This window comes from Chenopodium album, chromosome 18 (assembly GCF_948465745.1).
Source record: "Chenopodium album chromosome 18, dcCheAlbu1.1, whole genome shotgun sequence".
NCBI classification, from domain to species: Eukaryota; Viridiplantae; Streptophyta; class Magnoliopsida; order Caryophyllales; family Amaranthaceae; genus Chenopodium; species Chenopodium album.
The window spans coordinates 13786542-13809400 of NC_137851.1; the positions used below are offsets into that span (position 1 = coordinate 13786542).

Sequence of the window (22859 nt, forward strand, 5' to 3'; positions counted from 1 at the left end):
GGAGGAGAGAGAATATGAAATTAATAAAATATGATTTATGTTGGGTCCACTAGGCGAGAGAAATATATTAAATATTGTAAAAGCATTCCAAATAAAGGAAATGGAGCAAGTATTTAAAAATTGCCGAAAAAAAAAAGTGGAGCAAGTATTTAAAAACGGAGGGAGTATATAGCAAATCGTCAGAAAAGCACATCAATTCCTAACTAATTTTGTATCAATGATATATTTTAAAATTTGACATATAGATTATAAATTTGTCTTAAAATTCAATAAATAACCGGACATCGCCTGTGCACAAAACTAGTTTATTTAAGCCGGGTCTAAATTTAAATAAAATAAATTAGTGAAAATTAGATAAAACAAGAACATAGCCTACCTCAGTTTTCAATTGTTTTTCTCCTTGGGAACGTTTCACTATAACGTTGCACACTCTCTCTCCTCCATTGAAGCGCTTACTCTGAATTCTTCATTGAAGTGGCTACTGAACTTTCTTTCCTTCATCGAAGCAGCTTTCTGTGGTAAAGAATTTTTCTTTTCTCTTTAGAATCATCAAACATCACTTTTTCAATTTAGGGTTTATCATTAATTTAATTCAGTATTCAATTTAGGGTTCTTCTAAGGTGGATTATTGAATTTTTGGTTTTAATTACTGAATTTGTGAATGATTATAACGATTGATTGTGTTTGCTAGAATTTTGCTATGTGCAATTCAGGTAAATTTTCTTTAGTGAGAAGAATTTTATGTGAATTTTGGAGTCGAATTTGATAATTGAGTCTTGCTAATGTGTCCAGGCCGTTGTTCATAATAATCCTGAATTGTTTAACTGTAAAAATGGACCTTTTCTCCTTGTCTCAGGGCGGTCACCCCTGCCGCCCACCTAGGATATGCCACTGCACAGAAATTGATTGTTTCTTTTAGCAATTGGCATGAATGAATGCATTGTTAGATGATGTGTTGGGTTTTTGATTTTGTGCGATCGGTTTTAATACCCATGATTTTGTTTTTTCAGAAACGGGTTGATTGAAGAGAACCATGGCATCTTCTGAGCATGCATCTCAAGGGGTTCAGGTAAAAATTTGATTTAAAGCTGTATTACAGAATGAAAAGAAAAAAAAAAAAACCAGTTATGGTAGCTGAGTTTGTGGTTCAATTTTGTTATCTGTGGGGGAAGTTGGTTTAAATTAATGCTGGGTTTTGGTGTTTTAAATTGATTAGTGAAGCTTGTATTTTTGTTTTGGATGACGGAAGGTTGGGGGATGGAGGAACATTATGTTGTGGACATTAGAGAAAAATGGTTTGAAGGGTTTTACAATGGATAAACATTTGGAAGGATTTTTAAATTTTGATAGTATAAGAATTTGAGGGTTTTGAATGTTGATAGTTTTGAAGCATGAAGTATGGTATTTAGCTTCAACGCCTTCAAGGTTGTTTGACGATTAAAGCCTGATACTCAAGCAAGCAGGCTTTGGTTTTGATTTTTCAGAGTATAACTAAAATTACTTTTGACTTCTTAGAGAATTGTCTTGTTTCTTTGTTTTTCTTTGATTGAGGCATTGCTTTGGGTGTTGTTAGGGATTGTATTTAGTTGTATATTGTATCCTGAGTATTAATGGGTTGGATGATACTGACATTATTACTGTTTTTAAGATACTAATATATTTGACGTGAATGGTACTGGCTACTTTTTTTTAATAAATTATAAATTTATTGATAAAGTATTTTGTCCCCTTGATGAGGGATCTAAGAAGTAAAAGCTTTATAATTTCAGATATTAGGAGCTAAGTAGTTTGGGCTTAGTTAGGTCAGATGGATACTTTATAAAATATTAAGGGACTAAGGGGGTTAACATTTTCTTAAACTGGATATGGCATCCCATATGATTTCTAGAGCACTCTAATCTTTTGCTTTCAATGTAGCACCAACCATATGACATGATGCATTACATTATGATCTTAATAAACATAGCATCGAAGTTCTGATTCTACGAAAGCAAGGTCATTTCCTAAATAAAATATTCCCTCCGTTTTTGAAATCTGACCCAGTTTTGTTGATAGGAAAGTTTGGAAAGAGTGAGTAGGTATTAGAAAAAAGGTTAATAATGTAAGGGAAATGGAATAAAAAGGTGGGTGGATGTAAGAAAAAAGTGGATATAGATTAAGAAAGAGTGAAGAATGTGTAAATATTGTGAGGTTAGTGGGATAAGGTGGTGATATGGGGTTGCCTAACATAAAAATAAAGTACAAGTAAGTTGAACCTTTTGAAACACATTCATGTTTGGATATCAGTCATATCACACATATTTAACAATGACCTTGTTTATATTGTTATGCTGTATGCATTGTTGAAAGAGAAAGATGACTTAATCCATGTACTAATTGTTGAGTTTGGGAGTTTTTTTTTTTTTAATTTTCATTTAGTGGAGTGATTTACGGGTTTATATTGTTCTGGATAGATTTTGGAATGAATTATCTTGTGGCTTTTTGTGAGATTTGATTTATTGCAATTTGTAATTCTGCACCTGTGTTTTTTTTTTATTTTTTTGAATGTTCCAATTGTTTATGAGGACTTGATTGAACAGGATGTCATGCTGGAGTTTCGTGCTGGTAAAATGCTATTCGAGGGAAAACGTGTAACCCCAGATTCTCGTAAAGGGCTAGTTAGGATTGCCCGGGTATGCTTCACCTAACAACTTTTTGCCCCATTCTTCTTTTATAGTATGTATTACAGCTTGACGTCTGTGGAAAATGTTTTGCATTGGAGCTTAATTTGGAATTTTTCTTCAAATGTTTAAGTGATTTTGCCACATGATGTTTTATTACTGAAATTTTCCTTAGGGTGAGGAGGGCTTGGTCCATTTTATGTGGCTTGATCGGGTGCAAAATGTGATTGAAGATGTATCCTTTAGCCGTGTTTTACATAAATTATGTTCTTAGCTGTGTTCTGATAATGCCTGTGCTGGCACTGTTGGTTGAGCAAATCAGGTATTTTATTGTCTTTGTTCTTAATTCTGACAACTATATATACCCTGTCCATCCCGTATTCCCGTTGTTAATCATTCTAGAATTGATATTTGTACTTCTTTAGGAATTGATTGGAGAACATTACTTAACTATTTATTGGTGTATTGGGAAAGATGTTTGCTGTTTGAAAATGTGAAACAGACTAGCAAAATGGAATGAGGATTGATACATCTGAATCTTTTTCATGAAATGATTGTGTTCTGGCTTGGATGATTTATGCGGTAAAAATAGCTATGTTACACCGACTCGTATTTGAGTGTCATGTCCGACATTCAGAGGGTCCGACACTTCCTTCCAAAATTTTGGCCGACACTTTGACACGGTCAAAGGAGTGTCTTGACTAATTTTTAGGGTACGGCTAATATAGAAAGTGTCCTAAAATTTTCTTCCGACACTTATAAAAAAAAGGATAATTAAAAATTATTTAGATAAGAAAATAATTAGATAAAACAGAAAAATATACTACATATGTCGATGAAATTCAATTACTTCGTATATGATAAACAATATTAAAAACTTTTTAGTTTTCCACACCTAATAGTAAATAGGGACCACTAATAGTAAAGAGGACCATGTTCCAACTTCCAATACACTTTTTAGTCTTCTTTTGTTTCTTTTCCTTTTTTTTTTTAATTAAAAAAACAAGTTGAAGCTCCACGTTCATTTGCCTTCTCTTTCTATTCTTCTCTCTCCTCCATTAAAACGGATGCATGCTTCAAAGTTCAAACTGAATATCTCTTCTTTCTCCTCTTCAAAATTCAAAGGCTGGCATAGTGGCATGTCTTTTCTTTTATTTTTTGTTTACAAACAATTCTTTCATTCTTCCAATAGTCGGCCACCACAACTCGCCGGCGATTTGTACAATGTACCGGAAAACACATCGTTGAAATCAGAATTTTTGGGCGACCAAAAGCCCTATACTTTGATTGTCTATATGAATCTCAAATAGATTATTGATTTAAACTCTAAATCTAAAATTACAAACAAAATTATTGGAAATCGACACTTTTTCCGACCTCCAAGTCGACACTTTTCCGGAGCCTTGTCAAGGGTCGTGTCACGCGTCGTGTCGTGTCATGTCAACACGCGACACCCAAGGCAAAGCGAAGTGTCGGAGAATCATAGAAAAGTAGCCTTTGCATGTTAGTGATTCGGATGAAGGGGCTATTTATACTCCCTCCGTCCCATATTGATGGTCTCTTATGGGCAATTTTCACTGGAATTAATAAACATAAATAAGAATAGTAAAAGTACATTGAAAAGGTAAATTTACATTAGATATGTAAAAGGGTAGAGAGAAAATAATAAAAGTACATGGGAAAACAAAATTTACATGGGAAAGTTACATTTGCACAAATATTGTTGCAAATTGGAGGGAATTTTGGTAAAAAATTAATATCAATGGTTGGTAAAAGTAAATGGGGTGAACATTTTGGGACTAAAATTTGGCCAAAAAGGACTATCAATAAGGGACGGAGGGAGTAGTATATATGTTTCCTTTGGTCCATATATGCATTTTGTGTCTTTTCAAAGTTGCTGATATATTAATCATATAAAGATGGCATTGTTTAGGCCTCGCATGAAAAGCATGGCCCACACCCTAATGTAATTGTCTAACACAATGGCATGACAAAATCTGCCTTAGGCATGTAGGATCGACCATATCCTCTCTGCCCCATTTGAAAAGTGTAGCATGGCACATCCCGTGAATAGTGGGTTGTGCCTAGTCAACCCCTGGCATGATCCAGTAGGAAGAGAATTCACACTATACAGAATTTGCGCCTTCTTTGTATAAGTGTGATAATTAAGATCATGAAGTTGGACAGTGAAATTGCCGGGTCCACCAAGCTAACATTTTTTGTAAGCTTTTGCTGCTTAAATATGACACTTTTGGCATTGATTGTTATTATCTTGTGGAGTTTTACACTTATTACAATGCTCAGTAGGAATCTTGTACTTGCAAGTCATGCAACCTCACTCTTCTTTTTTTAGACCAGTAGAATCACGCAATCTTGGAAACGTAGGGCCACTTACAGGTTAGTTATGTTGGTGGAAGTGATGAAGAAAAGGGTGATTGACTTCACATGTCTTGCGGAAGTGAGTAAGAGAAAAAGTTAGATTATAAGGCCTAGCACTCCGGCACTCCGGAGTCTTGACTAATTAAGACTAGAAATGGATTTGGTGTTATTATCGATGAGTGACTGTTTGAAGATATAGTTGAGGTTTAGTGAAAAGAGGATAAGATCATAAGGGCAAGTCCATTTGTGGTAGAGATTGGGATCGTAGTGCATATACTCCCCAAAGGAAGCTCTTAAGGGAGTGTTTTGTGATACAAGGTATTATACAGTGAGTGAACTAGAGATTTGAATGGTTATCTGGGGATATGTTGCTATGGCTTTTAAATTGTTCATGGAGGATTTTGTCATGGAGTAAGGAATGAAGGGGAGAAACAATCTTGGACTTTGCCCAACCATACGACTATAAGGGTAGTTATTTTGGTTATAAGGTGATATCGGTGAAAAGTGCAACATAGACTTCTAGTCCTTGATATTCACAATAAATTGTGTCTAAAAAGGATTATACTTTTTAATGGGCTAATATTAAGGTTATGAACTTATGATAGATAACTTGTTAAATCTACTAATTGTGTATTGGAGGAGGACCCTTACTCCATTTGTATTTGCATGAGTGGCAAAAGAGGTATTTGTGGAATTTAAGTGGCAAAACCATCAGTGCACAAGGATAACATGGTGGAATGAAGATATCAAAGTAGCTTTTAAGAACAGGGAATGCTACTTAGGTCTTAAGGAAGATGTAGAGATGAAAAATTTGCTAAAAAATATGTGGAAGCTAAGGTTTAATGATAAGGCAAGAGAAGTTGTTCGAGAGGCTAAGACTAAGGTATATAAGGATGTTTACGGCAAATTAGATTCAAATGATGGAGAAAAGGGGATCTATGACCTTTGTATGGTGAAGTTTGTGAAGGACATAAAAAGATAAGATTAAGGATTGATGTTGGTAATACTTTGATGAGTTGTTATATGGAAGCAAAGTGGGTACTAGATGAGATTAGGAAGTTAACCAGGATATATATAAGAGGTAATAGATATGGTATTCATTGCCCACCGGACACCACGCCAACTAGAAAGACACCACGCCAACTGGATAGAAACTACGCCAAACGGGTGGACACTACGCCAACCGGGTGGAACCTACGCCAACCGGTGGAACCTACGCCAACCGGTGGAACCTACGCCAACAAGATCGAACGTACGCTTACTGAACCTACACCAACTGCTAAGACACTACGCCAACTAGAAAGAACTACGCCAACCGCTAAGACACTACGTCAAGCGCTAAGACACTACGTCAATTGGAAAGACACTACGCCAAGAACCTACGCCACCTGGGTTGACACTACGCTAACTGTATCGAACCTTCGCCAACTGGCATCCAGACCTACGCCAACTGCATTGACCATACGCTAACTTTTGCCCTAGCGCCAACTTGTGTTTTTAAAAAGTCATCACAGATAGTAGTTCATAATTACTTACATTTAAAGGCATTAGTAGTTCATAATTACTTACATACAACTCTAAAAAGTTGTTGAAGACCCTAAAGTTCCTAAAGTTCTAGATAGTAATTCATATCTAGTAACTTATACAGAAAATTGTGGTTTAAAACACCACCATCAATCAGAAAATTGTTCCGTAAAGTAGTTAATTGTTTAGAAAATTGTGGTTTAAAACACCACCACGAACCTTGCAACTAAAGAGCAAAAGACATTGAAGCCACCACCACAACCAGCTCAACATTGAAGCCATGAACCAACCAACAAAAGACAGAGATGAACCAACCTTGCAACAACAAAAAAAAAAAAATGAGATAACCATTACGGATAGCTAAAAGAACCAACAACCTAGAAACAACATAAGACCGAAATTAGGATCACTTCCATTTAAGATTTCGCGTCACCATAGGTGGTTTAAAATTGAATACTCCATAGATGTCGCGTCACCACCCACGCCTTGCATCCTAATTTTGGATCATCAATTTCCACTCAAAATGATATCTTTATAGACCCAACGGTAACCGTAAACACCCCACGTAAGCGGGCGTCGATTATTAGTTGAATGCAGTTATCATATTCTCATACTAAGTAACATTATTATCATTAACACTTGGCTTTTTTAGTTATCATTAATATTTCATATTCTCATACTAAGTAACATTATTATCATTAACACTGGGCTTTTTTATTTATCATTAATATTATCATTCTCTTCCTTCATAGGATGCACTGCATTCAACTAATAATCGACACTCGCTTGCGTGGGGTGTTTACGGTTACCGTTGGGTCTATAAAGATATCATTTTGAGTGGAAATTGATGACCCAAAATTAGGATGCAAGGCGTGGGTGGTGACGCGACATCTATGGAGTATTCAGTTTTAAACCACCTATGGTGACGCGGAATCTTAAATGAAACTGATCCTAATTTCAGTTTTATGTTGTTTCTAGGTTGTTGGTTCTTTTGGCTATCTGTAATTGTCATCTCATTTTGTTTTTTTTTTTTTTTTTTTTTAATTTTGTTGCAAGGTTGGTTTATCTCTGTCTTTTGTTGGTTGGTTCATGGCTTCAATGTTCGGCTGGTTGTGGTGGTGGCTTCAATGTGTTTGCTCTTTTGTTGCACGGCTGATTGGTGGTGGTGTTTTAAACCACAATTTTCTGAACAATTAACTACTTTACGGAACAATTTTCTGATTGATGGTGGTGTTTTAAACCACAATTTTTTGTATATGTTACTAGATATGAATTAGTATCTTGAACTTTAGGAACTTTAGGGTCTTGAACAACTTTTTAGAGTTGTATGTAAGTAATTATGAACCACTAATGCCTTTAAAATGAGTAATTATGAACTACTATCTGTGATGACTTTTTGAAAACACGTGTTGGTGCTAGGCAGAAGTTAGCGTGTGGTCAATGCAGTTGGCGTAGGTCCGATCCGGTTGGCGTAGGTTCGACCCAGTTGGCGTAGGTTTGATACAGTTGGTGTAGTGTTTTAGCAGTTGGCGTAGTGTCTTTCCAATTAGTGTAGTGTCATAGCGGATGGCGTAGTCCTTTCCAGTTGGGGTAGTGTCTTAGCAATTTGTGTAGGTTCTACCCAGTGAGCGTAGGTTCAACCTAGTTGGCGTAGGTTCTATCTTGTTGGCGTAGGTTCGATCCAGTTGGTGTAGGTTTGATTTATGTTACTCAGACTCTTCATTTCACCTCACCTCACTTACCCGTGTTGCACCCTCGACACTCGGACATGGGTATGTATGATACCCGGACACTTCACTTTTAGTTCAAAATCAAGGAAATTTTTTCACAAAATAGCCGAGTCGGACGCTTAGTCACGTACCCGTGTCGGACATGGGTACCCGAGTCCAAGTAACATATGGTTCGATCCAGTTGGCGTAGTGTCTTTCCAATTGGCGTAGTTTCTTTCCGGTTGGCGTGGTGTTTTTTCGGTTGGCGTAGTGTCTTAGAAGGTGTATGACAATAGAGAGGTGTATTGGTGGGCAATGAATACCATATCACCCATTAAATGTTTCAACCTAATTATGGACGATGTATTGGGATGTAAAAACAAATGTTTGACAGGAGGTGTATGACAAGAGAGAGGTGTATTGGTGAGCAATGACGAATAATTAATGACAAATAAGTAAATAGGTGGGGTTTTGGAAACGTTTCAAGGTATCAGGAACGGGGAAACCTGAAAAACCAGAAGTTTCTGTACTTTTTAGGTGACAAGTTTGCAAAGTGTTAGCATTTGGAATTAACAATTGATTCTTGCTTCTTTGTCTCAGGCTCACAGCTGTGAAGAAAGCTTAACATTTCACTTCAATGCTGCTAAGTGGAAGGTTCTTATGGACAATGTATTGAGAGGAGGAAACTTATAGGCAGCTATGTGAAAATAAAGATTTGTCAATAGTTTATCTTTTTGGTCATGCTTCAGCCTTTTATATATAGTATTGCAGTTTGTCCTGTTTAGAATGAAGTAGCCGGCATTGCTAGATCTATCAATAAATCTGGTTTCTTTAGTCCTATCTGAATACATGTAAGGAAAAAAGCTGACTATTTTGTTGGGAACATCCTGGTTATTGAGGTTTTTGTATAGGTGGCTTGCAATTATAGATAGCTGTAGCAAAGTGCTTTGAGTGAACACAGTTTGTTTTTTTTCATTTATGGCAGCGTTTTATCAAATGCTTCTTAGTTTTAGGGTTATTGATGCTCCCTTGATCTAGTAAAATGCTGTATGTCATGTTGTGTATGATCCTTGTATCTCAGTATAAATACGACCTAGCATATATTGTTTGTTGCATTGGATTACTATGGATGGAGTGCTTGCAAACCTGAGTAGATCATTGAATCTTGTCAGTTTATAAATGCTTCATTTATACCAGTGTGGTCCATTCACTTGCTAACTTATTTTACATTATATTTTCTAATTATACCAAATGCTTGTACGTTACCAGTCTGTTTGGTAAAAGGCAACATTTATGAATCTATGTGTAATATTTGTAAGAAAAATCCCATGACAATGCTCTTACCACCACTAAGTAATTACTATTCTGCATATATTTCCGTTACCCCACAATACCATCTCTAGAAATGGTTATGAAAATTCATTAGGAACACACACTCAGAGAAACTTGGGGTTACAGTTGCATTACCATGGATATGTAAGAGGCTTTCCTTGTGAAATACATGCATGTTTACTACAAATACTGTTATTGTATTACTGCTACTGCCCACCAAATGAGCTTCTATGCTTTTTTTTTGGTCTTTTCTTTGTCATTGCTGGGATGCCCCTGTTGTTCCTTAATGCAACATAGGACCAGATTGTTTTTCCAGAGGAGGCAGTTTTTGAGAAGGTATGTTTCCTTTTCTTTAATATTGATTCAACTTTTTGGATTTTCTTTTTTCTTAAAAATATACTACATATGTGTAATTTGGTTCCATGGTTACAGTTTAAAGCCTTATATTCAATATGCAGGTTGAACAAGCAGCTGGAAGGGTCTACATATTGAAGTTTAACACCGATGATAGGAAATTCTTTTTCTGGATGCAAGTGAGTTGTACCATTCTTGCATTTGGTGCATTGATGACCGAGGTAGAATTTTTGGTTTAATTTTTTATTCCTTTCTAACTTTTCTTTGCTGAACTATTTCCAGGAGCCAAAAGCCGAGGATGATCAACAACTATGTCGCTCAGTAAATTATCACCTTAATCAACAATTAGGTACTAAATTACCAATTACTATCACTTCTCAGTTTATAGCTCTGTTTTTTTACTTTAAAAGCCTGGATCCCTCTTGGCCCGGAGAAGAAAAATCACATAATCCTATGATAAAAAAAATTTAAATAATCCATGATAATCACATCACCATTAAAAGAAAAAACAGAACTAAAAAAAAAAATTGTTAGATCACATAACCATTTAAAACGAAAAAAGAAAAGTTAATAAAAAAACAACTCACTGGCAAAATGCTACTGTAACGAAAGAAAAAAACTCAAATAACCCATGATAATTACATAACCTTTAAAAAGAAAAAACAATTTTTTTTTTTAAAAAATAAAATCTTAAATCACATAACGTTGGTGGGTCGCCTCCAACAAATGATGTCCATCGCTCATGGAAGGTGATGGGTCGCTATCACTGGTGGGTCACAGTGGTAGTCAATCGTGCCTTCTTCAATGTTTAGGATTTTGAAGAAATCAGAAATCCAAATCAAAGGTAAGTGAATTTGGGTTTTCTTTTTGAGATGGGCTGGGCTTCATACGGGGACGTCAAATAAACAGATTAAATGTCCCCGAAACGTTCTGAGCATCTTCCTTGCCGCCCCCAAATTCGCTTGCCTTGCCACTTTTCAAAGGGATGCCTCGGGGATGTATCTGGGCCGTACCTGTCCCTAATACGTTCCCGGTACCGGAAACGGCAGGAGCTGGCTGTATCTGTGCATCACAGACTCTATTTTTCTTAAATTATATTCCATTTGCCTCTTTTTTTATGCATGTATTTGCCGTTTTATAAATATTTGGTTGGGTGGATTTGTTGAAATAGAAAAGTGGTGAGACCATGTATTCCTTCCTTTTTCTCATGAGGAATGGGGCATACAGTTAGGAGCATTTCAATATGAAAATTGGTGCATACATTGAAGGCTGGAACAGTAAAGAAAGCATGTGAACCCATTCTGTAGACACTCTCTCTCTTGCTTTATTTGGTAGTATTAGAATTCATTTTTGTTTAGAGTGACAGTGAAAAATCTATGTTAACCATGTTGACAAATTATTGAGCTTCATTTTTTTTCATTTATTCATCACTTATTTATTTTTTTTTTTGTAGAATTTCTTGCTGAAGAGGATTCTGGAGCATCTATTCCCATTCAAACCGAGGATATGGTTGAAGATGATATATCATCTAGGTACATTTTTTCTCTGAGAATTTGATGTACTATAGGCTTAGATTCATAGGGGATTTGTACTTCATGATCAACCATTGCAATTTTGCATTGAGAATGAAATGTGCCTATACCTTGCATAAAAAGTGAGAAAAGGGAGAAGGGAAAATTAACGAAAGAAAAATGATAGTAGATGCGTGCTTTCAAGGGATGTCATCATGTATGTATTAATTTTCATACACAGTTGGAATAAGAATACTTGCAGAACTGGGAAACTTATCAATGTTCGAGATGAAAATTCTTCTTAAAAGCTACATTGTTTTGTTGAAGTTAGTATGGTTTTATTTGGTTGATGTTCTAATTCATGGGAGTCTACTTTTCGAAAATCTAGAAGCTTATATTGTTTATGTTGATGTTAATCTATTCTACCCCTTTTTAAAAAAAAAGCTCATATTGTTTGGTTGACATGAGCATAGGAATTGAAACTTAGGAAAATTCTAATTCTCACATAATGAGGGAAATTGCTTACCTAATCCCACCTATATAAATTGAACTTCCCATGGGAATTCCATCTTCCTATGCTCAACCAAACAATATTGCTCAATTTCTAGGAAGTGAAAATACAAAGAATTGCTAATGCTAGGCAAGTGCGTATTTAACCAAATGACCACAATGTTTGCTGTGTTGTGGCCTTTACTTATTAATTTGGTTGTCTAATTTTAACTTCACTCTGCTTATGTCAGTATTTGGGAGTATTACAATGAAGTGCTTCTCTTTCTATTTCAAATGCCCAAAAAGAAAATAAAAAAAAAATAATAGAAAGTGCTTGCTTTTACGAGATGAGATCATGTATATGTTGAAGTTTACAAACCCAAAAATTCAAACAGTACACATTTTTTGCATTAATTTTTCCTGTCTAGGATAACTTGCATAGTTCTGTTCTAGTAAGTTGCGTCCTGGAAAGTTGCCATTGATTTATTGAGTAATTTTTTTTCGTAAGAGCTACTCTCTTTGATATAACACTTCAAGAATTGTCACACATGGCGAATTAGTAAGAGCTACACTTTCTAAACCTTTCTCTCTGCTTCACTGTAACCAGATCTTTCGGTCGCCAGTTTGAGAACACCCAAGCCTTAATTTCTTCTCTACTAAAGTCTTTGTTTCTCCCGTCTTTAAATTTGCCAACCACCATACGGCCTACGTCCGCATGAGCTTTGAGCTTCTCGTCTGTCGTTGGTCTGGTTATTGGTCCCATTTGTCTTAAATTGGAAAAGGCAAAAGGATTATGTTGATTGGGGGAAAATCCCCAACATCTTCCATGAAGTGGTGAAACAGAGAGTGGGGGTGAAGGTAGTGAAGCAGAGAGAAAGGTTTAGAAAGTAAAGTTTAGAACGTAGGTGTTTTGACTTTTTAGAGAGAGATGCTCTGGAATTCTAAGAGAGAAAGGAGCACAATAAGTGTAATGGTTTTTAATGTTGCCTTTGTATCATAGTGCATTTATATTTTGGATGAGAGGAATTGGCTAAAATAACTTATGTTTTGGATAAGTATAATGTTACTTTGAAGTTTATATGCTTGTAGTATTATGGCCTGTAATGGTTCAACTCTAGTAGTATAGATTTGGTAATTTGGACTCTGCTCATGTCAGCATTTCGAAATATTCTGTGATGTCTACCAATGCTGCTCCCTACATAATCGTTTTCCGGTTTCCATAATGGATTTAAAGTCGAGTTTAAGACTATCATCTCTTTGTATTCTTATAAGTTCATATCTTAAGTACTTGTATTTTTTAAAAGTTGCCAAGGACAATAATTGTTAAATGGATGTAGTTTAAATCTTTATATACTTGTTTGTAAATTGCAGAGCTGGTAATTTGATTGGCTCTAGCATGGGAGGTGAAGTAGTGAGTGATGTGACCTCTGCCCCTGGACCAGTAAAAATGTCTGATTTGCAAAGGATCTTAAGTAATCTACAACCTGCAGGTGTCTTTTTCTGAAAACACTGTTGTTTCGATCATCAAATTTTGGCCTCTTCCTTTGTTCACCCCCTCCCCGTCCCCGTCCCCGTCCCCGTCCCCCTAGTTCCTATGATCTCATTTCTAAACTCTTATCTGTTACCTTGCAGGATCTGTAGATGATATGGAAGATCCTGATGGAGGTAACCACGCATTTCATTTAGATTTATATATCACTTACATATGTAGTTGTGCGAATATTTTGGAAATCAAACATTTTAGCTTGAGTCTTTGCTCCTGGTATATGAAGGACTTATCTATATATTTATAGAGTCCGTTCTCTTATTGTTACTGAGTTGTTTTAAGTGATTTATATATCTTATTTTCTCGGTTTATATCGGCTTCGTGTTAAAGAAGCATGACTTATTTTTCTTTTGGATTATCCTGCTATTTTTAGCATTTTGTAAATAAGGTATTGAAGAAAATATTTGTAACTGTAACATCACTAAGGGTAATGCTCATCTCCGATTCAATAAAATGCTTCAAGTGTTACCCAGTCTGATGCATTATCTGCTTCATGGCTGTATATTGATTGTCATTTAAATGGGAAAATCCATTGATGGTTGTTAGTCTTTACCTCATTTTTTTTTTTTTTTTTTTTTTTTTTTTTTTTTTTTTGGGGAAACAGTTGTTAGTCTTTTGTAGCTTAGGGATGCCTTGTTATGTGGGAATCAATTAGCTTTGTGGTTTTTGTTCATCTTTTGCTGCTTGTCTTGTGTACGTCTGATCTCACTGTTGGATAGTATGTGAATACAAGTGTATATCATTCATCAAATCAGATAAAAAGGAACAGTCTTATAATGGCTGTGTCTTATTGTTGCTGTCTGTCTGTTACAGGCTTTGGTTTAGGGGATCTTTTGAAGCCTGATCTGGTATTACCATTGCTTGAGACTTTACCTATTGAAGAACGCCTGGCTTCATATTTGCCAGAGGTAAATATATTTTGGTACTTTTTTAAGCTTACTATATTTCTACAGGGCAATGTTTTATATCCTTGAGATTACAGGGTCAACAGTCGTGTCATGACTTGTTAGAAGTACTACAGTGTGCTCCTTTCCGCCAACAAGTTGATGCTTTCACCTATGTAAGAACATGTCTTCCTGTTCCTTTGATTGAATTATATCATCAAAAGGGTTGCCCTGTTTTCCTTCCCCCACCCCTCTTGCATGTATTGTTATTCACATTCTTTTTTCTGTAGGTTCTGAAGACAGGCCAAATAGATTTGGCTCAATTTGGCATTGACCCGAGTAAATGTGAGCAACCTGCACCCTCCCTTCCTCTGTTGCCTTTCGTTCTTTTGTTTTTCAATCCTGAGGCTTTCTGCTCAACCACTTGTCCGTAGAAAACCAGAAATTTGTCTGAGTAATATATCAGGATATCTGTCTACTGATTAATAACAGTTTTGAATAGTTCAATGATTTTGAGTGCTGCTGTGTGACAAGCTTTAATTATTTTTTTTTTTTTTTTTGGTGATCACGAGGGGCAAGCCCCAGACAAGCTAATTATTGAAGTTGATTGTATTCTTGTTTTCTTCGTACATGCAGACAAGTTTACTGTTCTTTCTTTCCTGGAGGCATTAGAAGACTCCGTTGCAAAAGGCTTGGAACCTGATGCATTGGGGCAAGGAACTGATCAGATGGACGAAGGGCAATAGTGTATGGCATTTTGAGATTGTTTTTTCTTTACTACATTGATCCTGTGGAGCAATAGTTCCCCTTTTATTCTGCCTGGGTAAGAGAGGGGAGGGGTGTTTGGATTTAGAACCAAGTCTTACTCAAGCAATGCAGATAGTCTCTAGTTATTACTAGGATACTTGTTTACATTTAAATAGGCAAGACATCCCTTCAACTAGTAGTATTTTTTCATTTTCTTTTTGTTTAGGGTTTGGATCCGTGGTTGCAAATGAAATTCTTGGAATGGTGTGGATAATTTGTTAATATTGAATATATTCATTGATTCTTCTTGGGTTAGCTGAGCAGAAAGTTGTTGTCATGTTGGTAGCGCTGGGTAGCACGGTCTGCTGTTGTAGGCTTGTGCAGGCTAATCCAAGGGCCTCAGCCTACGGGACACTGCCAGCCCGCAGCACCGTTTTGACAGTTTTGGGTTTTGCATTAAGAGAATTGAGATTGACCATGCTGTTCTGGTGTTTGCAAAATACTGAATTGTCATGAAGGCTATTTACTTAGATTAAAGGCTACAAAAAAGTAAGATAATTACGCACAAATGTTCTTGGCAACGTTTTTTTTTTTTTTTTTTTTTTTTTTTTTTTTCTTCTTCTTTCAGAACGGTTTAAAATTTTCTTTTTGGTAGAAAAATAAATAATAACTTTTTCCCTTACTTTTTACTCACTTGTAGTTAAAGCCTTTAACTACAAGTGAGTAAAAAGTAAGGGAAAAAGTTATTATTTATTTTACAAAAAGAAAATTTTAAATCAACACTGATGAAATTGATGTGAGCATATCAAAATTTTTATAGATACATTGCTAATTTGCCACAACAAAAAGGTTAGGACTAAAAAGACAATGGAATTATCTGTTAATAAAATTGATGTACATACAAAACTCTATTCCAAAGTCGAATTGTATCCAACTCTTAACATAAATCTGAAAAATGTACTATTCTCCCACTTTTTTCATCACAACTTAGCGTATAGCGTAACACCACCTCGGACGCATCCATTTTTTGTTCATCTTTTCATTTTCTTTGGTGGCCAAGAGGCGGTCCACGGGTAGGGAGGACTAGGTGAATTCTAGCCTTCTAGGGAGTTTACATTGATCAAATGTTATAAATTTTACGATTGGAGAACGAGAGAGAGAAATAAAAAGGATTTTATAGATGCTACAATTTTTCTCCTGATGAAGATGAAACACTTGTTTGGCTTCTGTTGCTAGATGCCGTCGATTGCAATGATGGGTTTTCACTATCCTGCGAATACTGAAACCAAACATATCGTTAGTGCTTGTAGCATGTACGCGTTTAGTGACCAAAAATAAAATGTGACATATTATTAGGGGCAGTGTAAAACTTACATTGTTTATGGTCACGACTTGACTTGGCCTATATGACGAGTTTGAAGGTACTGGAGAAAACATGATGGTGGGCATATTTGCTTCACCAAACTCCCTAAATCTGTTAAGTTCAGGAAGTATTTGAATAAGATCAGGTCTATCCTTCCTTCGTAACTCTGCACATTGAAGTGAAAGTTTAGCAAATTGTAAGGCCTCTTCGTAAGGACAATCATGTATGCACGGATCCAACATATCTCGAAAAGTCCCTCTTTCGATAGCCCTTTGTACGTGATGCGTTAGACCCATAGCTGGCTTAGCCGTGATCAGTTGCAAGTACAAGATGCCTAAGGAGTAAATATCCGATTTAGTCCCTAGCATCCCGGTTTGTTGATACTCTGGATCGATGTAACAGAATGTTCCGGCTGCTTGAGTCATCCGATACTGTGTTACTGTGTCGGCTATAGATGGTGGCACCAACCTTGCCAATCCAACGTCACTGATTTTACTCACAAAATTTCGATCTAGTAAAATGTTGGCTGGTTTAAGGTCACGGTGCACTAATGGCTCGGGTTTTGACTGGTGAAGAAAGAGTAATGCTGTTCCGATTTCTGCTGCAATACGGAATCTTAGTTGCCATGGGAGTGGCGGAGTGTTATCTCTACAAAAAAGGCGGTCTTCCAAGCTTCCATTAGACATGTACTCGTAGACTAGGCAACCATACTCGGGACATGCTCCCAAGAGGAGCACCATATTGGGATGTCTTATGCAACTTAGAATTTCAACCTGCAACATCACATGAAATATTGCACATATTATAGTCTTTTGTGGCATAACTTTGAGCAGGCTGTAGTTGTATAGTATTTATGATAGACCAGTCAATATAGTTAGCATTTTTTTTTTGGGGTAAGATAGACCTTTCTAACCAACACCTCTCACAAGTCAGTCATTTTAGCTATACAAGTCAACGCTTGAGAAAAGAGGGGGGAGGTAAGGGAATATAGTTAGCATTTTGGCCCTAATATATTGGTGTATACGAACATTTATTCTATTTTAGGCCGTCCCAAAATAATAAGCTAAAGCTCAATATTTTTTAACACATCCTATAATCATTTGCACAAATTATATTATTCACCTGAGAGCACGAGACTTACCTCTTGTTGAAATTGAGCCTCTCCCTGCGCGGCATCAGGCCTAAGAACCTTAATGGCAACAAGTGTATGATCAAGAGTGCTCTTATAAACAGGACCATAACCACCTTCACCAATCTTAAGTGATTCAGAAAAGTAAGAAGTAGCAGCTTCAATCTCTTTGATGCTATATTTCCTATACCTAACATCATTGTGATTCAAAGCTTCAAGTGCTGCCTTCTTCTCTTCTGCTTCTTTGGTGGCTTTCTTTTCTGCTAACTCTCTCTTTTGTGATTCGAGATCTGCCAATCTCTGAGCGGCTTCGGCTGCTTTCATTGCCGCTCTACACTTGGCTTTCTCTTGCTCCGCGATTGCTCGTGCTGTTTCCTCTGCGTAACGTGCCTCTTCTAACCTGTGATCTTCTTCTATCCTTGATCTTTGAAGCTCACTTGCCTGAGGATAAAATTGGCAAACAAACAAATTATTAGTGTGCTTTATATTACATATTTTCGGGCTCAAATATATGTGGTTGCATGAAAACGGATAAACAAGACACAACACACAATACTTCAGGGAAATTAAACTAGGAAACGTAAGTTTTGAAGAAGAGGAAAATCAGGGTAATGAAACATTATTTAAGAGTGTTTCGGGTATGAAAGCGTGTCCAAAATGGAAATGTTGAATCCAAACAAAGTTTTCGTGTATCATATTGTGTCTACTACGTTCATCTATGTTAACGGGTTGAATCATCAATATTAGCCACATTAATTTTTGGGTAGGTTACGATCATGTCAATTTTAGATTGAGTCGAAATAAGTCATGTAATTTTAGATTCGATCCGAGTAATCGGACACGTGTTATATGACACATGCATTGTTTCCATTTTAAGTGTTCCTTTTTATTCTTTACATTTAGTATCTTTCCTTTTTTAGCCATAAATTTTGGACTAATTTACCCTTGCTTTACAATTTTAATATTCAAATGTCCTCTAATTTTCTATGTGCAATTGTACTTTTTGTACTATTTAGTTGGTTTTCCAATACTCATTATTACTTTCTCTAACCTCTCTCTTCTAATTTCTTCAACTCACATGTACAATTTCCTTTTTAGGAAGAATTGTACTTTTAATGATTCAATTATTCCAAAATACTTCTATTTTACACAATTTCTTAATAACCGCGCATAATTCCAAACGTCAAAAACAAATTGGAATGGAGGGAGTAGTAAACAAATATTTCAGTACCTTTTGTTTTGCAGTTAGTGCTTCCTTGCAAGCTGCATTATACATGTCCATAGTTTTCTTGAGCTCCATTCTCAATCTTCTCATCTCAGACTCAAAATCTTCCTGTCAAATTCATTCAAAATCAAACTTTTAATCAATTTTTACTATGGTTTACATAGACAATGAGATCTAATCCTTCAATTTTGTTAGATGTCTTACTGAAGATGATGAAAAACCACCAGCATTTGAAGAGGAATACTCAAGTAAGGCATTCTGATCGATTGATTTCCTGTCTGTCACTGAACCAATACTCATACGATCTGCATCCGATCCACTCGAAGGCCGAGGCGCGAGACCCCAGTCCATTGCATCAAAGGAAGGACGATCAATACTAACTCTAGGCTCATTGGTTGGCCAAGAAGGGTTTACAAATGATATGTCAGAATCTGGCATACCAATTTCACCATATGCCCTGCCATTTGCTGCTCTTCCTCTAGTAAATGGTGACCTATTGCCAAAAAAAATAAAGATCATGGTTAAATGGTTGTTGTTTACATATATGGTATGTTGTAGAAAATATCTGATGCAACCGTTGTAAAAATCATGCACTTGCCTTATTGAGTCCATTTCTTCAATGCTCCTATTTGGGTTAAAATGACTCTTTTCTCTATCTGTTGTACAAAAAAAAAAAAAAAAAAATAAAAAAAAAATTAATTTGATATAAGGTATGTTTATTTCAACTTAATATTAATGAAAGTCGATCTAAATAGGTGTAACAATTAAATGAAAAGAGCACGGCCTAAATGATGATTGTACCTCTTGGAACATAACCACCAGGACGGATGGGGGACTCGTATATAGGGATACCATTGGGGATGGGTTGGCGATGAGGCGGGCTTCGGCTAGAAGGCCTTGGGAGAGGACGAGTGGCAGATCGACTTTGTAACATTTTGCCCTTGGAGATCACATAAACAGAGCAAAATTCAGGGCAACCTTTGAATAGATTTGTTGCAACATCTGGGCCTTTGAACCTCCTGCTCCAAACAAAAGAAGCACATGACATAAAAAGTCTAATATGCCTAATAGATTAGGCAATTAATAGAGGGCAAAATATCGTAAATGCCCTTAGTGAACAAACTATAGTACGTGAGACTCATGTAAGACAACCATCGACATTTTGCCCCCTATTGATTGTCTAATCGTCCAAGCATTAACTACCGATATTGATCCAAAATACACGATTCTTAACACTGTTATGTCTAATCGTTAACGTATACAAATATTACCTCATCAATTGATTCCTTGATGAAGCACTTACAACCATGACCTCAATCGCGTTATGTTGACAATATTCTATCAAAGCTTTCGAAATGTCCATGTCTTCCAAAATAACCTCATTACATATAACCTAAGGATAAAAAAATCATGCATAAGATTGTAATTAAGCTTAAAGAAAGTTAATTTTGTACCTAAGAAGAGCATATCAATAGATAGCTTAAAAGACAAGGTAAAGAAAACGAACATCTTTACGACTGCAGAAACATCGAAAAGGAAGGAAGATTTCCCGAGCTTGAGTTTCAGCGTAGTACTTGGCGGATCTAACAACATCTTCATGACTATCAGAGAGGGGCGCCGGCGAATCTGTAATTGCACAAGACATTGTTAATAAGGCAAGTGAGCAACACATTGTAAATTAAACAACCACATTTATTTTTTTTTTGTTAAGAGGAAATTATATCTTTTTATGTACGATGTGATATACTTCCTCTTTTTTTTTTTTTTTTTAGTTGCAACTGTTTGACTTTTACACTATTTATGTATTTCACTTTGACTAGCTTTAACGATTTATACTTAAGTAAAAATATAATCATGTGGGATCTTGTTAGATTCGTCTCGACTTATACAATTTTAATATCTAAGGTTTATAATTTTTACATATTGGTAATTAAAGATATTAATGATTAAAAACATGCATCGGCAAGCGTGAAAAGAGAATTGTTGCAAATATAAAAAAACAGAAGAAGTATTAATTATGAATTTTTTGATATATATTTAAACAACCAACAAATAATGAAATCATTAAGCATCATTAATATACCGTTACATTATTTTGTACTACGTATCATATTATGGTATATGAAAAAAGGCTTATTAAATAGTCAAAATTGTTATGATATAATGTTGTTTTGTTTCTTTTCGTGATGGTTAAAGTAACAAGTAATAGCCATACAACGTACATTTCAAATGGTTCATAATTAACCATTTAACACCTCTTTCTATAGAAATCCAAGCAGGGTTCACCTTAAAAACACATTTTTATTCTGAGATTTCTACCCAAACATGGTAAAATAGGTCTGTTAGGCCAAAATACCCTAAGAACATAACGACCTTAAACACCCCACGCCAAAGGCCAAAAATTAAAAAGTTCGACTTTCAACCCAACCCAAACCTAGGAGAGAGCCATATATGTATATATGGAAAAAATAATGTTATGTTTGGCATGTTTATAATGCACAAAAACATAAATAAATGAATGTAGAGAAACAAATTAAACAATTACATACTTATAAAGGAATTGGTAGGGTTTCTTTGCTTAACATGGAGCAAAGTAACAGTTTGACCCTTGTTAAGAACATGGTCAACAGCCCATTTTAGGGCATATTGGCTTCCTTTATCCTTATCAATTGCAACAGCAACTTCACCATTTTTCTTAACCTCACCAACAACATTATTTTGTGGTGGTGGTAATAGTTTTTGTTGAAGGTGGTGTTGTTGTTCGCGGTTCCACATCATATATTATCAATTTAACCTTCTTTGTTCGCGGTTGCCTTAATTAATTCTTAACCCCTCTCTTCTTCCTCTTTGTGTGTATTCTTCTTATGTTGTACCTCCTCCGCGCCTCGATTCCTCGAAAGGAGAACGCAGAGGAGATGTAGGATAAGAAGAATCACTTAGAGAAATCGTATAATTATGTAAGAAATCAAATTATAAAAACCAATTCAAGCTTCCATATATTTATCTCAAAGTTTGTTTGTTTTTTTCCTCTCCCTCTTTTTCCTTTCTGTTTATTTGTTAAGGGTTGTTTTTCATTTGATCAAATGGCAATATTTCTCTCTCTTCTACTTATTTACAACCTTGAAATAATCTAATTTGAGTATATAGGTGTGCTAGTAAAATCTAGAGCCTTTCGCAATATTTGCTTGATTTCTAACCTTTCCCTTAATTAACGGATAACCCTCTTTTCTTTTGTTTATTTACCCATCTCAAGTTAATAATATACAGCATGACGTTTCAATCTCAATAACATAAAGTATATTTAATCTAATCTACAAAGAATTATAATTTATAATTTTATAAGTTGTGTAACAAATATATGCTTGATTTATACTATTCTTTGACTAATTGAACCGTAATAATGAATAAAGATATTAATACAAGGTTATAAAAGTGGGTATCAAAAAAAAAAAAAAAAAAAAAATCCTTATTGTAATTAATTGTATTAGTAATCTTAGAGTAAGTCTTGTGTGTGGTGGTCACATTGATTTATAAGAATAATCCTTATTTATATATATGAGTAATTTCATTTTTTCATAAGAGTAACCCCATGTTATCCATAAAAGTAACTCAAATTCATTATACAAGTGAAATCAAGTAATTTAGTAATAAGTAAGCCCATTTGTTCATTGAAGTAACCCCTATTCTTTTGTTTTAAAAAATGAAAGAATAATTCCACTTATTTAAAAGAGTAACCCTTTTTTCTCATTCAAGTAACCTACATACGTTCGGTAACTCCATTTGCTCATCACTGTAACCCCATATTACTTAATTAATTGTCTTATATGTAATTGTGTGAAGTGGCCACACCATGTGGCTAGCCACATATAAAACGTTGCGGTAATCTTATCTTACATGTAAAATAGATGTTTTTTAATATACAGTATAGACAAAGGTATAAATAAAGCAGGTTTACTATAATTATCGTACATTTATTTGAGTGTAAATTAAAGTTGCTAATTTAATTT

At 35.4% G+C, this 22859-nt stretch overlaps 2 protein-coding genes across 2 annotated transcripts; one reads left to right on the plus strand and one right to left on the minus strand.

The window, feature by feature from the left end:
• Positions 1-366: 366 nt before the first annotated feature.
• On the plus strand, positions 367-15613 carry LOC145591538 (26S proteasome regulatory subunit RPN13-like). Its single transcript, XM_081648029.1, has 14 exons — positions 367-518; positions 1011-1069; positions 2580-2672; positions 2836-2895; positions 9902-9940; positions 10063-10137; positions 10241-10307; positions 11412-11490; positions 13330-13448; positions 13591-13623; positions 14318-14412; positions 14487-14564; positions 14679-14733; positions 15025-15613. Exons 2-14 carry the CDS (start codon positions 1034-1036, stop codon positions 15132-15134), a joined length of 939 nt encoding a protein of 312 aa, XP_081504155.1. The 5' UTR covers positions 367-518; positions 1011-1033; the 3' UTR covers positions 15135-15613.
• A 705-nt stretch (positions 15614-16318) lies between these two features.
• Positions 16319-21630, minus strand: LOC145591879 (U-box domain-containing protein 52-like). Its single transcript, XM_081648365.1, has 10 exons — positions 21402-21630; positions 20360-20478; positions 20124-20245; positions 19654-19871; positions 19451-19508; positions 19057-19345; positions 18859-18960; positions 17640-18068; positions 16510-17271; positions 16319-16414 (listed from the first exon to the last, which is right to left on the minus strand). The coding sequence occupies exons 1-10, from the start codon at positions 21628-21630 to the stop codon at positions 16319-16321; spliced, it is 2424 nt and encodes an 807-aa protein (XP_081504491.1).
• Positions 21631-22859: the final 1229 nt, after the last annotated feature.